Source organism: Podarcis raffonei, chromosome 8 (genome assembly GCF_027172205.1).
Source record: "Podarcis raffonei isolate rPodRaf1 chromosome 8, rPodRaf1.pri, whole genome shotgun sequence".
Lineage (NCBI taxonomy): Eukaryota > Metazoa > Chordata > Lepidosauria > Squamata > Lacertidae > Podarcis > Podarcis raffonei.
The window spans coordinates 6,778,204-6,799,443 of NC_070609.1; the positions used below are offsets into that span (position 1 = coordinate 6,778,204).

Genomic DNA, 21,240 nt, shown 5'->3' on the forward strand with positions numbered 1-21,240 from the left:
TTGCGTTTTAAATGTTTATTTCTGGTTCTACCACTAACCTTCCTTTGGGTGGGGAAAGCACCAATTTTCAGAAGGCCTCTACCCCTCCTAAGGCGTGACGTGCCACAGCCTGAAAGCTGCATGGCTGAGCCGGTATCTGAAGGCACTTGCTGCCCCCCCTCGCAGGGGGTCCTGGAGTCCAGTCTCGCCCACGGCCAAAGCAGCAGCCCACCATACTGCTCTTGTTGGGGGCTTGCTGCCTTCTGCTGCAAGCGCAGAGCAGCTACAGCTTGGAGTAGGTTATCTGCCTGGTTGTCTTCTTCTCCATGATGCCTTGGGCGGACTTCAAGATGTCCTCTGTCTGAAGCATGCTCATGTTCCAGGTCGCCTACAGGGCAGAAACAAAACGGGCTCAGAAGACAGCTGAGCAACAGCCTTGGCTGCTTGTTCTTTATGCATGGGAGCACCTCTTAAGATAAACTACCGTATATTTCGCTCCATAAGACGCACTTTTTCCCTCCTAAAAAGTAAGGGGAAATGTGTGTGAGTCTTATGCAGCGAATGCAGGCGGGAAAAGCCCCCAAGAGCCGCACACATGCTCCGTGCGGCTCTTGCGGGCTTTTCCCCAGGAGGGAGAAGGGACTGACCGGCCGCGTCAGTCCCTTCTCCCTCCTCGTAGAAAAGCCCGCAGGAGCCGCGCATCCTTTAAAGAGCGCGCGGCTCTTGCGTGCTTTTGTGGGAGGTGGGGGAAGGGACAGAGGGCAGCCCCTCAGGCCCTTCCCCCATCTCCCGGAAAAGCTCCCAAGAGCAGCACTCCCTTTCACTAGCCGCGTGGAGCATGTGTGCGGCTCTTGGGGGTTTTTCTCCCTCCTGGGGAAAAGCCTGCAAGGGCCGTGCAAACGCTCCACACAGCTTGTGAAAGGGAGCGCTCAGCAGAGCCTGGGATGCATTCAGGCTCTGCTCAGCGCTCCCTTTAAAGAATATTTTTTTTCTTGCATTCCCCTTCTAAAAACTAGGTGCGTCTTATGGAGCGAAAAATACGGTAATCTAAAGAAAAGCAGAGGAAGAAAGAAAAAGGCAGAGTCCTCTTTCAAAGATAGACCTTAACCCTTATGTCACACAGAAAGGTGTGGACCCTCCCAGCTCTTAGCTGGCAGCTTCGCGTTCTCCTCCCAGCCTCTCACCCAAGGCCCTTTGCCAGCCACCTGTCACCTTCAGGTGTGTACAGTTCCAATGAAAACCCGGAGCAGAGGACACCAAGAAAAGGGGGAGGGGGGAGAAAAAGGAAGAAAAACGGAAGAGAGGAACAGAAAAGAGAAAGAAAGACAAGAGAGAGATCAAAAGGACTTCTGATTTGCATTTTTCAGTTATATACAAAAAATTATTCAAAATATTTTCTCTCAGCTAACATCCAGTTATTCTGCCTTCTGCTAAATGATACTTACCCATCCTTCAGACCTAAACATCTCAGATTCATACGTTACAGTCAAACCTCGGTTGTCGAACATACAGTAGTACCTAAGGTTAAGTACGTAATTCGTTCCGGAGGTCCGTTCTTAAACTGAAACTGTTCTTAACCTGAAGCACCACTTTAGCTAATGGGGCCTCCTGCTGCTGCCATGCCACCAGAGCATGATTTCTGTTCTCATCCTGAAGCAAAGTTCTTAACCTGAAGCACTATTTCTGGGTTAGCAGAGTCTGTAACCTGAAGCATATGTAACCTGAGGTACCACTGTAATCCGTTCCGGAAGCCTGTTCGGCTTCCGAAACGTTCGACAGCTGATGCGTGACTTCTGATTGGTTGCGGGAGCTTCCTGCACTCAAGCGGAAGCCGCGTTGGACATTCGGCTTCCGAAAAACGTTTGAAAACTGGAACATTTAACTTCTGGGTTTCCAGCGTTCGGGAGCCGAAACATTCCAAAACAGAGGCATTCAAGAGCAGAGGTTTGACTGTATATGGACCCCGCTCAAGAACTGTTACAGGTGACACATAACCCTTGTTCCACATTTGTCGGAAATCTGTTTTTCAGTGCGGCAGCACTTGGGGGACTCCCTGCCTGCTCACCCCAAGCAGGGGCCTTCACTTTTCTCAGTCCCTGCCAAAAACCTTTTAATTAGAAAAGTTGGTGTGACTCAGAGCAAACCCCCCTTAGCATTCAAGATTAACTCAGGCCCATTCACTTCACTGGGCTTAATCTGAGCAGAACTTGGCTGGACACATCTCTGAAAGTCAGCTGGGCACCTTGGGGTTTTCCGTGGCACAGCAGGAACAGCTGTCTGAGTGCAAAAGTCAGAGCCTGGAATTCCGCAGCCCGGCAACCATGTTGTGCAAATCGCTTTATTGCTTTATTGCACTACGCTTGCTTCTGCTGGTGCCAAATCCTAGAGACCAAGGGCGGCTGCACCTTGTTCCTGTTGCAAAACGGGAACAAAGGGCAAAATGCACTTATGAGTTGCACGGAGCCAGTTTAGGCGGAAGCCTTCCTGCAAAGTGCTGTCTATCTCAGGGATGGGGCATGTATTTAAACCTGTGGGCTGCATTACCTTCTGGGGGCTGCATGCTGGTGATGGGCGGGGCCAGAGGCAGAAGTGGGAGGAGCAAACCATGCAAATTTTGCTTTGTTAACAGTCGGCTAGTTTCTGCGCACAACCCTCTCGATCCTCCAGCCAGGCTTCACCCACCCAATAGGTACCGTATTTTTCACTCCATAAGGCGCACCAGACCATAAGGTGCACATAGTTTTTAGAGGGGGAAATCAAGAAAAAAAAAATCCCCCCCCCCAGCCCCAAAGAGCAGCGGACAGGCTGCGCTTCTCCAAGAGCTTCTGGGGCTGCCGGGGGAAGCCCAGGTTCCCGCCCCCCCAGCCCCAATGAGCAAAGAAGCCAAGACAACGACTAGGATCCATCCCGCTCGCTGTCTTGGCTTCTGCCATAGCCACACACAGCCTCTCCCGGCCGGACGGGCTGTGCGTGGCTATGGCAATACTCCCACCTCCTGCAAAAGCCCACAGGAGCCGCGTACTCTTTAAGGAGCGCACGGCTCCTGCGGGCTTTTCTACGAGGAGGGAGAAGGGACTGACTGGCCGCATCAGTCCCTTCTCCCTCCTGGGGAAAAGCCCGCAAGAGCCGCGCGGAGCTTGTGTGCGGCTCTTGGGGGCTTTTCCTGCCTGCCTCCCCCCTGCATTCGCTCCATAAGACGCACACACATTTCCCCTCACTTTTTAGGAGGGGAAAAGTGCGTCTTATGGAGCGAAAAATACGGTAATGTCAGACTTGGAGGACATATTCCAGCCTGGCAAAAACAGGCAAGGGAGGTGTGAAGAAAGGCTGGTGAGGGGTGCAGCCCGGGGAAGAGTCCTGAGGGCCAGGTAGGAAGAACTAGAGGGCCACTCTTAGCCTCTGGCTCGGCAGTGGATGCAGCCAAAGGCCTTTGAAATCTCTGTTCTGTTTCTTGGAGGGTCCGGGCGGCCAACCCGAGACCCCCTACTCTGCAAAGCCCCTGTGCCCCACGTAACTCACCATATACTTCAGGCCTTCAGAAACAGGGTGGTCCCTGGAGTAGACGAGGTTGACTTTGGTGCCCTGCACAGCAACCGGACTCTTGCTGGCAATCTCAGTGGCCAAGTCGAAAGCGCTCTGCATCATGGTCTCCTTGTCTTGGAAGACACGGCTGAGCAGGGGAGGGAAGAAGAAGAAGAGGAGGAAGAGCTTGGATTTGATATCATAGAATCATAGAGTTGGAAGAGACCACTAGGGCCATCGAGTCCAACCCCCTGCCAAGCAGGAAACACCATCAGAGCACTCCTGACATATGGTTGTCAAGCCTCTGCTTAAAGACCTCCAAAGAAGGAGACTCCACCACACTCCTTGGCAGCAAATTCCACTGTCAAACAGCTCTTACTGTCAGGAAGTTCTTCCTAATGTTTAGGTGGAATCTTCTTTCTTGTATCCTGCCTTTCACTCCCTTTAAGGAGTCTCAAAGCGGCTAAAATTCTCCTTTCCCTTCCTCCCCCACAACAAACACTCTGTGAGGTGAGTGGAGCTGAGAGACTTCAGAGAAGTGTGACTGGCCCAAAGTCACCCAGCAGCTGCATGTGGAGGAGCAGGGAAGCAAACCCAGTTCACCAGATTACGAGACTACCGCTCTTAACCACTACACCACACTGGCTCATCCTGGAAACAGGATGGTGTGATTAAGCAAAGGGGGGGGGGGTCCTGACATTAGAATAATTGGAAGGGACCCAGGGGATCATCTAGTCCAACCCAGGGCAACGATGGAGGAGGGCATCATCTCACTTAGTTCTCCATGCCAAAGGTGGGGGAGTTAGCAGAAAACACACACACATGAAGTTGTCCTTCTAAAAGGGGAAATTCACAGACACCTCTTTTCAGGGAGGGGGCGTTATTTATAAGACATATTCAACACACTCGGAAAGTATTTGTAGTCAGTAAGCTCCGAGGTTCCTTTTAGGAAGCGGTTCTCACCCTGTGCGTCCCCAGATGTTGTTGGACTACAACTCCCATCATCCCTGAGCTCTGGCCTTGCTAGCTAGGGGTGATGGGAGTTGTAGTTCAACAACATCTGGGCACCCACAGGTTGAGAAAGGCTGCTTTTAGGCATAACGGTTACTGAAAAGGGTCTCCTGTGAATTTGCCCGAGCCGTCCCTAAAATCACGTAAGAGAGCAACCTTGTAAATCACAGCGGAATAAAGCAATTAACGCTCTTGATTTGTCGCCCTGCATCTCTCTGCTGTGCTCTTGCTTAGCTGTCTGAAGTTAACAAACCCCCAAGCACACTTCTTTTCCCCAGGGCAAACCCCTCAGCGCCCCACCTGGATAAATCCTCAGCTCATGAAGCTCACACTGGGTGACCGTGGAGCCAGTGGCTGCCTCCCAGCCAAACCTACCTCGCAAGGATGTTGTGGAGATTAAATGAGGGGAAGGAGAACCAAGTGTGCCACCTTGGAGGAAAAGGTGGAATATAAACGTCATAATAAATGTGATCTTCAACTGTGGCCAGACCTCCTGCTTACCTGGAGGGGCGAGAGTCACAGCCGTTGCCCCAGACACGCAGAAGACGGCCTACAAGAAAACACGGTCCCTACCCACCCCGCTTGCCAACCCATCACCTTGCCAACAAAGGTCCGTATAGTTAAAGCCATTGTTTTCCTGGTAGTGATGTACGGAAGTGAGAGCTGGACCATCAAGAAGGCTGATCGCCGAAGAATGGATGCTTTTGAATTCTGGTGCTGGAGGAGACTCTTGAGAGTCCCATGGACTGCAGGAAGATCAAACGCATCCATTCTGAAGGAAATCAGCCCTGAGTACTCACTGGAAGGACAGATCCTGAAGCTGAGGCTCCAATACTTTGGCTGCCTCAGAAGAGAAGACTCCCTGGAAAAGACCCTGATGTTGGGAAAGATGGAGGGCACAAGAAGGGGACGACAGAGGACAAGATGGTTGGACAGTGTTCTCGAAGCTCCCAGCATGAGTTTGACCAAACTGCGGGAGGCAGTGGAAGACAGGAGTGCCTGGCGTGTTCTGGTCCAAGGGGTCGCAAAGAGTCGGACACGACTAAACAACAACAAACAGCCCAAACCGTCGACCAGCAGAGGGCAGCTGTGTCATACACAGATCAGCTCAGGTTCCAAATCAATTCCAGGCAGCATCAAGGCTATGTAACACATTCGCAGCACCAGAGATGGGATGGGCGAAGATATATTTCACCCAACCTGTGTTACCTGTTTGGTTTCCCCACCCCTGAAACCCACCCTTCCCAAACCAGTGTCTTCAGCACTGTTAAATGGGACGATTCAATAATTAGGTTGATGAACTGTGTCTGGAGCAATAGAAATTGTTCAATTTGTGAGCTGTAAAGCCAAATGTAGAGAGATGACTCATCCAGGAAGATCTCCTGAAGATCTTTCTAAAGGCGGTTTTAAGGGTTATCATACCTGCGCAGGCGTCCACAGTCATTTGGGTGGTACCTAAACTGCCTCTACCATTCTCCAATTGGATGATTACTGGACCAAGTTCAAGTTCAGAGGTATACTAGGGTAATATTTGGTAACATGGCACCCTGAGCGAGCCCACAATTTGGCAGCCCAAAATATATCTTCTCAGTGATGGATCTTCTCAATTTTGCTCTCAGTGCCCTGTGCAAGGAAACAACTTGCACTGCCATAAATACAATGCTGTTACAATTAGTAACGAATGCCCTGGACATATCCGGAACACCGCTGTCCCTGACAGTGTCTGGGTGGAAAGAGTTGTTTTTTTCAAAAAGTCTGAGAAAATCTGGACGTATGGCAGCCCGGAAAAGACCCTGATGTTGGGAAAGATTGAGGGCACAAGGAGAAAGGGATGACAGAGGACGAGGTGGTTGGACAGTGTTCTCGAAGCTGACAGGATGAGTTTGACCAAACTGCGGGAGGCAGTGGAAGACAGGAGTGCCTGGCGTGCTCTGGTCCAGGGGTCACGAAGAGTCGGACACGACTAAACAACAACAACGTCAGCAGTGCCATTTTTGCTGACTTCCTCCAAAATAGCTCAAAAATGGCAAATTGTTTTTGCAATTTTGCAAATAAGAAAAAAGAAGTATCTCAGCAACTTTTCTGTCTGGATTTTAACGGTTTGAAGTACGCCAACCCTACCTTAACAGCTTGGGATCAGTTTACTTGAGGGATCGCCTTACCAGTGCCACACAACACCCTCTCCACACTTGGAAGAAAGTGAGTTTTTCGCTTGGCAGCATCTACACTTTGGAACCCCCTGCCTATTGAGCTCAGGCAGACACCTTCACCGTACAATTTTTGGTGACTCCTAACAGCACAAAAGGTCCGTATAGTAAAAGCTATGGTTTTCCCAGGAGTGATGTATGGAAGTGAGAGCCAAACCATAAAGAAGGCTGATCGCCGAAGAATTGATGCTTTTGAATTATGGTGCTAGAGGAGACTCTTGAGAGCCCCATGGACTGCAAGAAGATCAAACCTATCCATTCTTAAGGAAATCAGCCCTGAGTGCTCACTGGAAGGACAGATCCTGAAGCTGAGGCTCCAATACTTTGGCTGCCTCAGAAGAGAAGACTCCCTGGAAAAGACCCTGATGTTGGGAAAGATGGAGGCACAAGGAGAAGGGGACGACAGAGGACGAGATGGTGGGACAGTGTTCTTGAAGCTACCAGCATGAGTTTGACCAAACTGTGGGAGGCAGTGGAAGACAGGAGTGCCTGGCGTGCTCTGGTCCAGGGGGTCACAAAGAGTCGGACACAACTAAACGACTAAACGACAACAACCCACCCCGCTTCAGTTTTTCCTCCTGTTTCACCTCGTTCAAGTGGTTCTTTGTTCCGGATCTTTCCTGGCTCTATAAGTATCTTTTTTCTTTTTTGAGATGTGGGCAGGAGATTTTGCATGGCGTTAGGGCCATTAGCCACTCTCATTTGCATCCCCACCCCCAAACCCTTCCCCTAATAATTGCCAGACTCGTGACTTTGCTGGGCACAGGACACGAAATGAAAAGGGGAACCTGCCTCCGTCAAAAGAGGGTTGTGGGCCAAGGAGGAAGTGCTGTTATCAGCCCCACACAATTATGAATAGGCGGACTGTCTGGGGGAATGTGCCACATACCTGACCAGGCCGCTGCTCTCGGCTTCAGGCGCCATCATCTTCCTGGCAGTGAAAGCCAACTCGTTGACCAGGCTGGGAGCAGGAGGAAAGAATCAGCAGGTCAGGAAAATTTCTCCTTCATGGAGAAGGAAGTGGGGCATTTTTCCCTGCAGGGCAAAGCCAAACTGTCGGCTGAGCTACCAACTCTCGTGGTTTTGTAAACCGTTCTCCAGTTGGATGGGACACCAAGGGTTTTATTATGTATTTTGCATTCCCATTTTGTCTTTCTGTTGTAGGGTGGTATAGTAAAGGTAAAGGGACCCCTGACAGTTAAGTCCAACTGCTCTGCTGGCTTCACAGCAAAGCGGGAGAAGGGATGGAATAGGTCTATATTTTTTGTTGTCACCCATATGCCGAAATATTTCATCTTTTTTTTTTTTTTTTGATCTGCAACCCTGAGATTCTTCGTAGCTCACTTTTTTCTTGGTTCCCCATATTTTTAACTAATAGATTCGTTTTTTAATACTTTATCTTAAAGCCAGCAAGGTGTCCAAATTCATTTATACATTCTATTGCTCTTGGGATATATTCTATAGGATTTTCAGTAGTGGTGATCAAATTGTCCACGAAGGCTCTTACTTTATACTTCCCCCCCATCACAATCCCTTTTAGAGTCTCATCTTTTCTAATTTTATTCATTAATATCTCTAACGCCAATATAAGGGGCTCGCTGTGCCCCAAATCAACGTCACCAATGCTATTACCTCCCTTACAAGCCACAAGAGGTACTATCAAAAAAACCGGCAGAGAGGAATTGAGAGAGAGTTGAGAGCCTCAGACGTGAGGTCGCCAGGCTGACTGCAGATGGACTGATGGACTTTGGTTGGGGTTCGGAACCGGGAAAGGGGGTGGTGGGGCTTTGGGAATCCAAAGGGTGTATAAATATATTTTGTCTTAATTAAGTTGGTTTTGCCACTAACATAAAAATGGGGATTTCGGGGAAGGGAATTGGGGCCGACCTTAGAAAAAGATTGTTAAGAATAAGTGTTGACGTATAAAGATTGAGGCTTTTAAGTTAAAATTGGCTAATTAAATTGATGGGGCGAATTTAGGAAAAGTTTTTTAAGAATAAGTATTGATATATAAAGATTGAGGTTTATAAGTTAAAATTGGTTAATTAAAATGAATTAGAGAAAATAAGGTAAAGTGTGGGGACAAGAATTTGCTGAGCTAAAAATTGGAATTGGAATACAAGAAGGGGAGGTGTGGGGAAGTCAAGGAAATTGGTTATGGAAAGTAAGCAATGTAAACTTTTTTAATTGTTCCTTTTTTCTTTTTCTTTTTTTCCCTCTTTCCTCTTTTTTGTCTTTCTTTTTTATTTTTTGAAAATTTCAATAAATATATTTTTTAAAAAATAAAAAAAATACAAGCCACAAGAGGGAGGGAGGGAAGGAAGGGAAGTTGAAAGAGAAACAAACACTGACCTCCGATTTCCGACGATATGAGGTAGCCGTTGCAGAACGCCGACGTCGGCTGCCAAACCAACGTCCACTTCCTGGAGGGAGGAGGAGAGATGGGTTCAGGTATCCCGTGACACAGAAGGAAAAGGTCAAAGCACTTTGGACAGAGATAAAGGGAAGGGCTGTAGCTCGGGGGGTAGCGCAGAAGGTTCCATCCTTTGACACCTTCCTGGCAGAGCATGTTAAGAACGTAAAATGATCAGGCCATTGGCCCATGGAACCAGCATCCCCTTCTCACGGTGGCCAACCAGATGTCCTGTATACCTGAAGGAGCATCTCCACCCCCATCGTTCAGCCCGGACACTGAGGTCCAGCACCAAGGGCCTTCTGGCGGTTCCCTTGTTGCGAGAAGTGAGGCTACAGGGAACCAGGCAGAGGGCTTTCTCGGTAGTGGCACCTGCCCTCCCAGCAGATGTCAAGGCAATAAACAACTATTTTACTTTTAAAAGACACCTGTTTAGGGAAGTTTTTAATGTCTGACTCTGTATTGTTTTTGATATTTGGTTGGAAGCCGCCCAGAGTGGCTGGGGAGACCCAGTCAGATGGGCGAGGTATAAATAATAAATTATTATTATTATATAACCTGCAAGCAGGACACAAGCAGCGGAGACCTCTCTCCGTCTGCGGTTTCCAGCAACTGATATTCAGAAGCGTTCCTGCCTCCGGCCAGAGGCAGAGCATAGCCATCGTGGTTGGTGGCTGTCTTCTTTTAAAAGCTATCCAATACGGTGGCCATAATTGCTTTCTGCAGTAGCGAGTTTCAGAGTTTAATTGTACACTAAGAAATATTTAATAAACATATATTTAAGTTGCAAAAAAAACAAAACAAAACAAAAACCCTACATACTCTCCCAGTGTTCTTGCTTTCCAGGGACAGTCTTGAATTTACAAAAGCCATCCCGGTTACTGATTTGATCCTGGAATGTCCTGCTTTTCCTTAAAAAAAGGTAAAGGGACCCCCTGACCGTTAGGTCCAGTCGCGGCCAACTCTGGGGGTTCAGCGCTCATCTCGCTTTATTGGCCGAGGGAGCCGGCGTACAGCTTCTGGGTCATGTGGCCAGCAGGACTAAGCCACCTCTGGTGAACCAGAGCAGCGCACGGAAACGCCGTTTACCTTCCCGCTGGAGCGGTACCTATTTATCTACTTGCTTTCGAACAGCTAGGTTGGCAGGAGCAGGGACCGAGAAATGGGAGCTCACCCCGTTACGGGGATTCGAACCACCGACCTTCTGATCAGCAAGTCCTAGCTCTGTGGTTTAACCCACAGCGCCACCCGCCTCCCCTGTTTTTCCTTAAGACGTCCCTATTTTCACCCAAGAAATGTTGGGAGGGTATGGCGAGACATCCCTGTTTTTGTTGGAGAAATGTCGCGAGGGTCTGGAGTTATGTGACCCTCCCCCCAAGACAAGTAACTATACAAACCTTCAAAAGACAACTGAAGGCAACCATTCAGACCCTCCAAGTTTCCCTATTTTCCAGGGACAGTCCTGGATTTACAGAAGCTGTCCCAGTTTCTGATTTGATCCCAGAATGTCCCGCTTTTCTGTAGGATGTTCCTGTTTTCATTGGAGAAATGTTGAAGGGCATGAAGTTATCTGATCCTCGCAGCCCTTGTTCAGGGAAGTTTTTAAATGTTTTTATTAGGCTTCTAGATATGTTGGAAGCCGCCCAGAGTGGCTGGGGCAACCAAGTCAGGGGGTTGGGGTATAAATAATAAAATTATTATTAGTGCTGTTGTTGTTATGGAACGCCACTTCCAAGCTGGAAAGGAGGTGGGGTTGCGGGCTCACCCCCTCCCCACGCATGCGGGGGCTGACTCACAGTCCCTGCGAGAACGAGGGAATCCTCGGGCGCGTCATCTCCCTGTCCAGCCAATCGGCTGGCCAGGGAGGCGTGGCCCGGGCTATTTAGGGCCGGCACGACCGAGGACCTCCCTCTCTGCTTCGTTCCAGCTGCTCTGGATGGGGGGGGGGAGGAATGAGAGGGGGGGAAGGAAGCGCCATCACCTGCCCCGCATATTGAAGGGTAGTCCGGCAAAGGATTCCGGGGGGCGTTGCCCTGTCCAAAGCCTATGGAGGTGTGGGCCCAAGGCACGCCCCCGAGTGGTGACCCCGGGGGAGATCCTAGTTGATGTACATCAGCAGGACTCCCCCTACTGGTGGTTAACCCTTGCCGGCCTTCATGCAATCAGGCTGAAGCCGGTTAGTCGATAGGACCAATGCCTAAGCCAATACTGCTCAATTCCTGCAATCAATAAAGTTGTGGCCTTTTCCGCCCATTAACCTTAAATAGGACACAGTATTTAAGGTGTCTTTATTTTCCAAGGGGGGAGGCGGGACTTGCCACGCAATAGGATGCCCCCCTTTTCACTGGAGAAATGTTGGAGGGTATGTAACTATGCACTGAAACATTTTCTTATGTTTCTCCTGAATTTTCCTGAATGTCCCTTGTCTGGAATCCTGGAGAGCTTCTGCTGCTGTCAGTCACTGTAGTTAATAATGAGTTAGACAGACCAAGGATATGACTTGGTGTAAGGAACCTTCCTCTGTTCCTAAGGGGCTTGGAGCAAGACTACCAAGCCAGGCAGGTTTCCTGGGAAAGAAAAGTGATAGGAGCTCTCACAACACACCTTAACCTGGAACCAGGCATCTTGAGTACAGTAGCGGATATCACAGGCGGAGATGAGATTCATACCTGCAGAGGGAACAAGAACAGATAAACAATGCTGTTCACGTCCCAATAGAAGGATGCTCAGCAGCTGAACATTCAGCACGTTTCCAGATCTAGGGCCAGAAGATTTATACAGTCATACCTCAGGATGAGGTATGCGGGTGGCGCTGTGGGTTAAACCACAGAGCCTAGGACTTGCTGATCAGAAGGTCGGCGGTTCGAATCCCCACGACGGGGTGAGCTCCCATTGCTTGGTCCCTGCTCCTGCCAACCTAGCAGTTCGAAAGCACGTCAAAGTGCAAGTAGATAAATAGGTACCACTCTGGCGGGAAGGTAAACGGCGTTTCCGTGCGCTGCTCTGGTTCGCCAGAAGCGGCTTAGTCATGCTGGCCACAGGACCCGGAAGCTGTACTCCAGGTCCCTTGGCCAATAAAGCGAGATGAGCGCCACAACCCCAGAGTCGGCCACGACTGGACCTAATGGTAAGGGGTCCCTTTACCTTTACCTCGGGATGAATACACTTCAGGATAAGCATTTTCAGGTTGCGCTCCGCGGTGCAGAGCACATTACTTCCGGGTTTCGCTGCTCGTGCATGCGCTCAAAATGATGTCACGCGCATGCGCGGAAGCGACGAAACGCGACCTGTGCAGTCGCATCTTACGTTCGCTTCAGGATGCGAACGGGGCTCCGGAACGGATCCCGTTTGCATCCAGAGGTACCACTGTATAGTTTACATGCTGATTAATACGGCAGCGAATCTAAATGGTTCACATAAAGCACGCTGAATGCAAAAAACAAAATTTTATTTTAATTTTTATTAGATTTTTTTACTGCCCTTCATCCAAAGATCTCAGGGCAGTTCACAAGATAAAAGCACTAGATAAAAGCACAAATAAATAGTTGAAGTACAGTGGTGCCTCGGGTTAAGAACTTAATTCGTTCCGGAGGTCCGTTCTTAACCTGAAACTGTTCTTAACCTGAAGCACCACTTTAGCTAATGGGGCCTCACGCTGCCGTTGTGCCGCTGGAGCACGATTTCTGTTCTCATCCTGAAGCAAAGTTCTTAACCCGAGGTACTATTTCTGGGTTAGCGGAGTCTGTAACCTGAAGCGTCTGTAACCTGAAGCGTATGTAACCCGAGGTACCACTGTATTAGAAAAAGTCAGCAACGTACTGATAACGTGATACACTATGCAAACCACTTGGTGTGGGTTTTTTTTATTACAGTCAAGCGGTATACATGTTTCGTTAAATACCAGTATATAAGTGTGCTGCAATAATACTCAGCAGAACTTCGTAAAACCGAGGAAAACTATTTATGTAAAACTGAGCAAGGAACACATGCACCAAAAGAAATTAAAAAAATAGGGCTGAGAGTCCAGGAAAGCCTGCGTTATATGTTTTAAACATTATATATTTAATATGTCTGGGAACCTGCAACCAGGTGCAGACCTGATTCGCTTCAGCTGTGTGACATCCTCGGGTGCCTTCAGTTTACACCCATTTAAGAGAAAGGAAAGTTGATTATGTAGCTGAAGTGTGGATCAAGTGCTTTTCAGAATGGTTTTTAAAAATATATTTATATTTAAAAATAATAAACGTTACAACACTGCCCCCTGCAGTTGGGATAGCAGAGGGAGTTTAAAAGACACAAATTAGAAGCAAAAAAACTTGTCTTGATGAATTGGAAGAGCTGCAAAAAGATTCCATTGAGCACATGGATTGATAATATGGACAGATTAGCTACATACGAACGAATTGCATGTCGAAGCAAATTAAGAATGGATGAATATGAAGAGATCTGGAATGAATATTTAAGCGATAAGACGGATAGTGGTGGGAAGTAGGGGGAGGAGAGAGGTGGGAAAACATTGTTAAAAAGGTGTAGTCATAGGTATTCAAATTGGAGGTCCGTTCTTAACCTGAAACTGTTCTTAACCTGAAGCATCACTTTAGCTAATGGGGCCTCTCGCTGTTGCAGCGCCGCTGGAGCACGATTTCTGTTCTCATCCTGAAGCAAAGTTCTTTAACCTGAAGCACTATTTCTGGGTTAGCGGAGTCTGTAACCTGAAGTGTATGTAACCCGAGGTACCACTGTATTTAATAAAAACTAATGAAAAAAAAAAAACCAAGATCAAAATACATAATAAAGAAAAAGAAATAAAAGCCGCTGCTGAAATGCCAGATTTGGCCCACGGTTACCTGTTGCAACTTGCAACATCCACAAAACTACTGCAGTTGTGAGGGGGAATGGTGGAAGCGGGGAAGAGGGGGGTTTCAGGCTATTTATGACGCAAGTGTTGCAGACTCACCTCCTCCAATGCAGCCCCCGTGGACGGCAACAATTACGGGCTTAGGGCACTAAAAGACAAAGGAACGGTTAGCCGTGGATGGAGATGGTTTCTCATCCAAGGGTGGGGCAACCTGCAGGATCAGCCCACTCACCTTCTCCAAGACCGTGAAGGTTTCTTGATACTCCCGGATCTTCTGGCGGATGTTCCAAGCCTTGCGGGCTGTGTCGTCTCCTGGTATCATCAGAAATGTGCTGCCCATTTCCATCAAGTCAATACCTGCCGGGCGAGAGCATGGGAGAACCAGGACGGTCCACATTACTCCCAAATAAGTGACACGCCGTCTCAATTCTGTGCCGCTGCTTTGCTCAAAAGAAACTTCCCGGCTTCTTCAGAAAACCGGTTTGTTTATCCTGATTCGCTTGCACAAAACTTACGCAGTGGTTAGGCTGCCTAAGCTTTACTGAGCATCCTTTTGTATATGGGACAGGTTATGAGACAATAAGCGCTCATCCTCTCTTGCTTACGTGGTGTTTACCCATTAATCAGTCTCTTGTAATAAATAATAATAATAATAATAATAATAATAATAATAATAATAATAATAATAATGCCACTCTGGGCAGCTCCCAATCGAGTGTTAAAAACAATACAGCATTAAATATTAAAAACTTCCCTAAACAGGGCTGCCTTCAGATGTCTTTTAAAGATAAGATAGCTACTTATTTCTTTCACATCTGAAGGGAGGGCGTTCCACAGGGCGGGCGCCACTACCAAGAAGGCCCTCTGTCTGGTTCCCTGTAACATCACTTCTCGCAATGAGGAAACTGCCAGAAGGCCCTCGGTGCTGGATCTCATTGTCCAGGCTGAATGATGGGGTGGAGACGCTCCTTCAGGTATACAGGACCGAGGCTGTTTAGGGCTTTAAAGTTCAGCACCAACACTTGGAAAGCATGTCCCATGCTTTTGAACGCATTTCCTGGCCACTTTCCAAACGGCAAAAAGTCTTCTTTTTTAAAAGTGGATTTGTTGAGCTAGGGTGATGGACTCCTTTAAATTCACAACGCTAAAGTTACAGTATACGCTTGAACTCCTAAAATTGCGGCAGTCTGTAGGTACCCAACGTTTTGTTCCAAATACCTCCACGTTCTGCGCTGTGCAAAACGGTTGCACAACAGACACTCATGCATGTGCAGTTTTAATGCTCCCCATAACAGTCAGAAAAACTGTTTTTGTGGTTTTTTTTAAACGTACGTCTTTCACACGCACAAGACACAACAGACTCTGCACAAACAAAAGGACACACTTTACATCTCAAGTACTTTTGCCAGGCTGGATTGGATCCTTGCACTCCGACAATGCCTTTTGTGTGTCAGGATGGAGAGGGGTGTGTGAGTGTTTGCAACAATTGCCCTCCAGCCCATTTTACCCTCTGCCTCCACCGACCACTGACATGTGGCCCTGAGAATGTTACCTGGAAGGGAATGAGGCCCTCCAGAAAGAAAAGGTTCCCTGCCCCACTTTGTTATTGTTTAGTCGTTTAGTCGTGTCCGACTCTTCGTGACCCCATGGACCAGAGCACGCCAGGCTCTCCTGTCCTCCACTGCCTCCCGCAGTTTGGTCAAACTCATGTTGGTAGCTTCGAGAACACTGTCCAACCATCTCGTCCTCTGTCGTCCCCTTCTCCTTGTGCCCTCCATCTTTCCCAACATCAGGGTCTTTTCCAGGGAGTCTTCTCTTCTCCTGAGGTGGCCAAAGTATTGGAGCCTCAGCTTCACGATCTGTCCTTCCAGTGAGCACTCAGGGCTGATTTCCTTCAGAATGGAGAGGTTTGATCTTCTTGCAGTCCATGGGACTCTCAAGAGTCTCCTCCAGCACCAGAATTCAAAAGCATCCATTCTTTGGCGATCAGCCTTCTTTATGGTCCAGCTCTCACTTCCATACATCACTACTGGGAAAACCATAGCTTTAACTATACGGACCTTTGTTGGCAAGGTGATGTCTCTGCTTTTTAAGATGCTATCTAGGTTTGTCATTGCTTTTCTCCCAAGAAGCAGGCGTCTTTTAATTTCGTGACTGCTGTCACCATCTGCAGTGATCATGGAGCCCAAGAAAGTAAAATCTCTCACTGCCTCCATTTCTTCCCCTTCTATTTGCCAGGAGGTGATGGGCCCAGTAGCCAGGGGTCCCCCACTTTAAGAAGAGTTAATTTCCCCCCCAGGAGCCAGCCTCTACAACAGCCCAGGAACTTTCTACCCTAAAGAAGGAGAAACATATTTCTAGTCCTCAGTATCTCTCCTCACCTACCTGAGGTGAACATTTTCCCAGCACCAGATACCACCACCACATGGCACTCGGAGTCCTGAGCAATCTTGTTGAAGCACTCCACCATTTCCCTGGGACAAGAGGGGAGGGGGAGAGACAAAAAAAGAGTGTGAGTTTGGGAACACCTCCTGCCACCTGGAGAACACCTGTTAGCAGTGGGAGGAAGCCATTTGACTGAAACAGGTTGACGCATGTCTTGCCTAACAAGTCTTCTAAACAATTTCACGTGGCGCCACATGGAGGCGACAGCGCATATGACTGTGTACAGGGCTTCGACTTTCGAGAAGGGAGTACAATGGCCCATTCATTTTCTGCTAGACCTACGCTGGGGCAGCACAAGCAGCCATCAGCAACGCCACTCACTGAGTTTATTCTGTGGCTTTTTCCTCCTCTGCAATCTCCAGTGAATCTTCTGATGTTGTGAAAAGGACCAGCTTCCGGGGTGGGGGAGGGAGCATCAAGAGAATACCTATCACTGTTTCCTTTATGAATAATTATTACGATTTTTCTTATAAGAAGCAAATAAGGAGGCCAGAACCAGGATAAAGGAAGTCTTTTATTTGGTTGCTTGTATTGTTGTATGTTTTGTTTATTGTATTTCTGTACTGGGGGGGTGGGGGGTTTATGTTATGTTGTAAATAAAATTTCCAATAAAAATTAAAATTTTCAGAATACGTATCACTTGGGCACTTCCTTTCCTGGAGACAAGAGAGCTGACATTTCATCTTATCCATAAAAGAAATTCTGAGCCCCGCCCCACCAGCCCCCACTGCCCAGACAATTTGTTTCCGTGCTCCCAAGCCTACACACCTAGCCTTCAAAAACTGGCACGAATTCAGCCCGGTTGTATAACTGAAAAGATTTTTGCTGCTGACAAATCCAAGTTCTCGTTGCTTAAAGGTAAAGGGACCCCTGACCGTTAGGTCCAGTCGTGGCCGACTCTGGGGTTGTGGTGCTCATCTCACTTTATTGGCCGAGGGAGCCGGCGTACAGCTTCCGGGTCATGTGGCCAGCATGACTAAGCCGCTTCTGGCGAACCAGAGCAGTGCACGGAAACGCCGTTTACCTTCCCGCCGGAGCGGTACCTATTTATCTACTTGCACTTTGACGTGCTTTCGAACTGCTAGGTTGCCAGGAGCAGGGACCGAGCAACAGGAGCTCACCCCGTTGCGGGGATTCGAACCACCAACCTTCTGATCGGCAAGTCCTCGGCTCTGTGGTTTAACCCACAGCGCCACCCGTGTCTCGTTGCTTAGATTGCTCTAAAGCTGTCTTGGGGATGAGGATGGGGGAGAATCAATCAAACAAAACAAAACAAAACACTTGCTGATGAAAATGGTCCAAGGTCACATGCCTTAGTTTCTTATCCAACAGCTGAATGAATGTGCCTTGCTGTGTTAGGCTGCAAGTACTGGGCCAATGAGAAGTTGCAATGGTGCTGGGTCTTCTGCCCCTACCAAGCCTCTTAAAAAGCAGGTAGCTGGCGTCTTATCTACCATCTTCAAAACACTCAGATTGTTGCATACTGAAAACAGATGCCCCCTCCTGCGATCTTTTCCATTACATCCCTGTTACCTCCAGAAAGCAGCATTCATGGCATTCCTTTTCTCTGGCCGGTTGAGCTCCACGTGCAAAACCTTGTCTTTCACCCGCTCCAGCTTCAGGGTTTCATAGGTGTCCAAGGCTTTGGGCTTCTCCGGCGGTTGCGACGACATCGTCCTTAAACTGAGGCAGGGAGCAGGACGGGTCAGCAGGTCTGGGGGCAAAAATGCACTGTTAATGGGGAAACCAAGAAATATCAACAACCTCAGATATGCAGATGACACAAACTTGATGGCAGAAAGTGAGGAGGTATTAAAGAACCTTTTATTGAGGGTGACAGAGGAGAGCGCAAAATATGGTCTGAAGCTCAACATCAAAAAAAGAAGATCATGGCCACTGGTCCCATCACCTCCTGGCAAATAAAAGGGGAAGAAATGGAGGCAGTGAGAGATTTTACTTTCTTGGGCTCCGTGATCACTGCAGATGGTGACAGCAGGCACGAAATTAAAAGGCGCCTGCTTCTTGGGAGAAAAGCAATGACAAACTTAGACAGCATCTTAAAAAGCAGAGACATCACCTTGCCAACAAAGGTCCGTATAGTAAAAGCTATGGTTTTCCCAGTAGTGATGTATGGAAGTGAGAGCTGGACAATAAAGAAGGCTGACTGCCGAAGAATTGATGCTTTTGAATTATGGTGTTGGATTGATTCTTGAGAGTCCCATGGACTGCAAGAAGATCAAACCTATCCATTCTTATGGAAATCAGCCCTGAGTGCTGACTGGAAGGACAGATCCTGAAGCTGAGGCTCCAAGACTTTGGCCACCTCATGAAAAGAGAAGAGTCCCTGGAAAAGACCCTGATGTTGGGAAAGATGGAGGGCACAAGGAGAAGGGGACGACAGAGGACAAGATGGTTGGACAGTGTTCTCGAAGCTACGAACATGAGTTTGACCAAACTGCGGGAGGCAGTGGAAGACAGGAGTGCCTGGCGTGCTCTGGTCCAGGGGGTCACGAAGAGTCAGACACCACTAAACAACAACAACAACAAATGGGGAAACCCCTCTGCAGACTCAGAAGGGGGTCAAATAAAATGAAGGGGATTGAGCAAGAAGGAGAGAGAAAACAATGTAGGCTCCACCTTGAGCTAGTTGAAGGAAAAGGCTGGATAGAAATACAATGCAATAAAGCAGCTTAGGGTTCAAAGTGCCTGGAAAGGGGTGACTCAAATAAAACTCATTTTTCTTTCTTTTTTTTTAAAGCCCCCAATGCACCCACAAAAAAAAGAGAGAGAAACCCCCTAGCAAAGTGTCCTCACAATTCTTCCTGGGCTCAGGAAGCCGTTTAAAAACAGGAGACCTTATTTACTGTCGAGTCACCTTTGCCCTACTTTGGAGAGGGGAAGGGCGACAGGAAAGGTAAGAGAGTCTCTGACAGGGGGGGAAAGGTGGTGGATAATAAGTAAGTAAATAAACGAATGAATAAATAACGAAAAACAACAACAGAGTTTTGGGGTTCAGTGCCACCCGTTGTGCCATCCGCTCCATTTCTCTTTTCCGTCTAAGTCCAAGGAAGCAGCGGTGATTTCTTATTGGTATATATCCTTATATTCTTGAACAGATTATATATACGCAGATAATAATAATAATAATAATAATAATAATAAATTTATATCCCGCCCATCTGGCTGGGTCTCCCCAGCCACTCTGAGCAGCTTCCAACCAAGTATTAAAATACAGTGGTCTGTTAAACATTAAAAGCTTCCCTAAAGGTAGTTTTTGAATCCTGTTAGTGCTTAAACCCCACCCCACCCCCAAATATTATTTTTCAAACATACACACCAAACCCCCCTATGTTTTAAGGCGGTTCTTGTTTTTAACCCGCAGGCTCGCTGCCTTGAGCCCCTGCAATAAAATAAAATTAAAATTAAAATAAAATAGAAACGATATAAAAAGAATAAATATAAATATAAAATATAAAATTAAATAAATATAAATAAAATATGTAAAATATATTTATATATATATATATATAATATATAAATATATATATAAAATATATATTATATATATATATATATATAAAATATATAAAATATATAAATAAAAATACAAATAAAAAATAAAAAATAAAAAATAAATATTTTATAAAAAATAAATAAAAATATAAATAAATAAAATAAAAATAATAGGGTAAAGACACGCCTTCCCTCCACAAGGAGAGCAAAAAGAGGAGAGAAATAAGGCAGGTGAGAAGGAACCCCCCCCCTCCAAGGAAGTGGGGCGCCCCCCACTCACGCCTGGGCAGGAGACCCCTCAGAACGGCTCCCGCAGACGCCGCCATGTCTTCCTGCGACTGACGGGAGGGCGAAGGTGGGCGGGGAGGCTGGAGGCCGCACCACAGAGTCGGAAGGCTAGAAGGTCCCCTCATCTAGCTCCGCCTCCGCTCCAGCCAGCCAATCGTCGTCGCCGCCGCTCCCACTTCTTCTCTCTCTCTCTCTCTCTCTGCTCCGCAAAGAATATTGCAAGAGTAAGGGGCGGGGCCTATTCGCCCAATATCCAATCGGTTCGTCCCTTTTTTCCACCTTCTTGCTGCGCCGGAAGGAGCACGTGGGAAAGGGCAAACTGGAAGCGCCGCTTGAAGTTTGCCTTGCCATAGAATCGAAGGCCCATCTTGGAAGTCAAGTAGCACAGAAAAACTAAGTTTTAATTTATATATTTTTTAACTATATCTGTTTTGTCCCTGTTATACCTAATTGCAAATTCAAATGTATCTCTATCGTGTTTTATGACTTCCTTGATATTGTATGTGGGCTGGAACTGGTCTGTGACCAAAATAATATTCAATACAACACAGAAAAGGGAGTTCAGCAGTTGATCCCTGGAGATCATCTAGTCCAGGCACGTCCAAAAGGGAGATCAGGCATAGGCAAACTCGGCCCTCCAGATGTTTTGGGACTACAACTCCCATCATCCCTAGCTAACGAGAACCAGTGGTCTGGGATGATAGGGGTTTTAATCCCAAAACAGCTGGAGGGCCGAGTTTGCCTATGCCTGAGGTAGATCGTGGTCTACCGGTAGATCACTGGACGTCTGTAGTAAATCACCAGCTCTCCCCAAAGCTCAACAACTTTGCCCCCCCCCCAAAAAAACTGGCCTTCCTTCTCCCTCTCAACAAGGTAGACCTGAACCACCCAAAATGGGGTAGATCACTGCTAGTTTTTAACTGTGAGTAGATGGCCATTCCTCTGCAATGAAGGAATCTCTCGCTCAACGTCCCTGTTAGAAGCCTCTGCAACGGAGGTTGGGG

The 21,240-nt window shown here is 47.6% G+C and overlaps 1 protein-coding gene across 1 annotated transcript; it reads right to left on the bottom strand.

Moving 5' to 3' along the window:
* On the bottom strand, window positions 1-20,360 carry ECH1 (enoyl-CoA hydratase 1). Its single transcript, XM_053401861.1, has 10 exons — window positions 20,229-20,360; window positions 17,969-18,149; window positions 16,376-16,464; window positions 14,223-14,347; window positions 14,090-14,138; window positions 11,737-11,801; window positions 9,072-9,142; window positions 7,609-7,680; window positions 3,499-3,649; window positions 1-367 (listed from the first exon to the last, which is right to left on the bottom strand). The coding sequence occupies exons 1-10, from the start codon at window positions 20,272-20,274 to the stop codon at window positions 263-265; spliced, it is 954 nt and encodes a 317-aa protein (XP_053257836.1). The 5' UTR covers window positions 20,275-20,360; the 3' UTR covers window positions 1-262.
* Window positions 20,361-21,240: the final 880 nt, after the last annotated feature.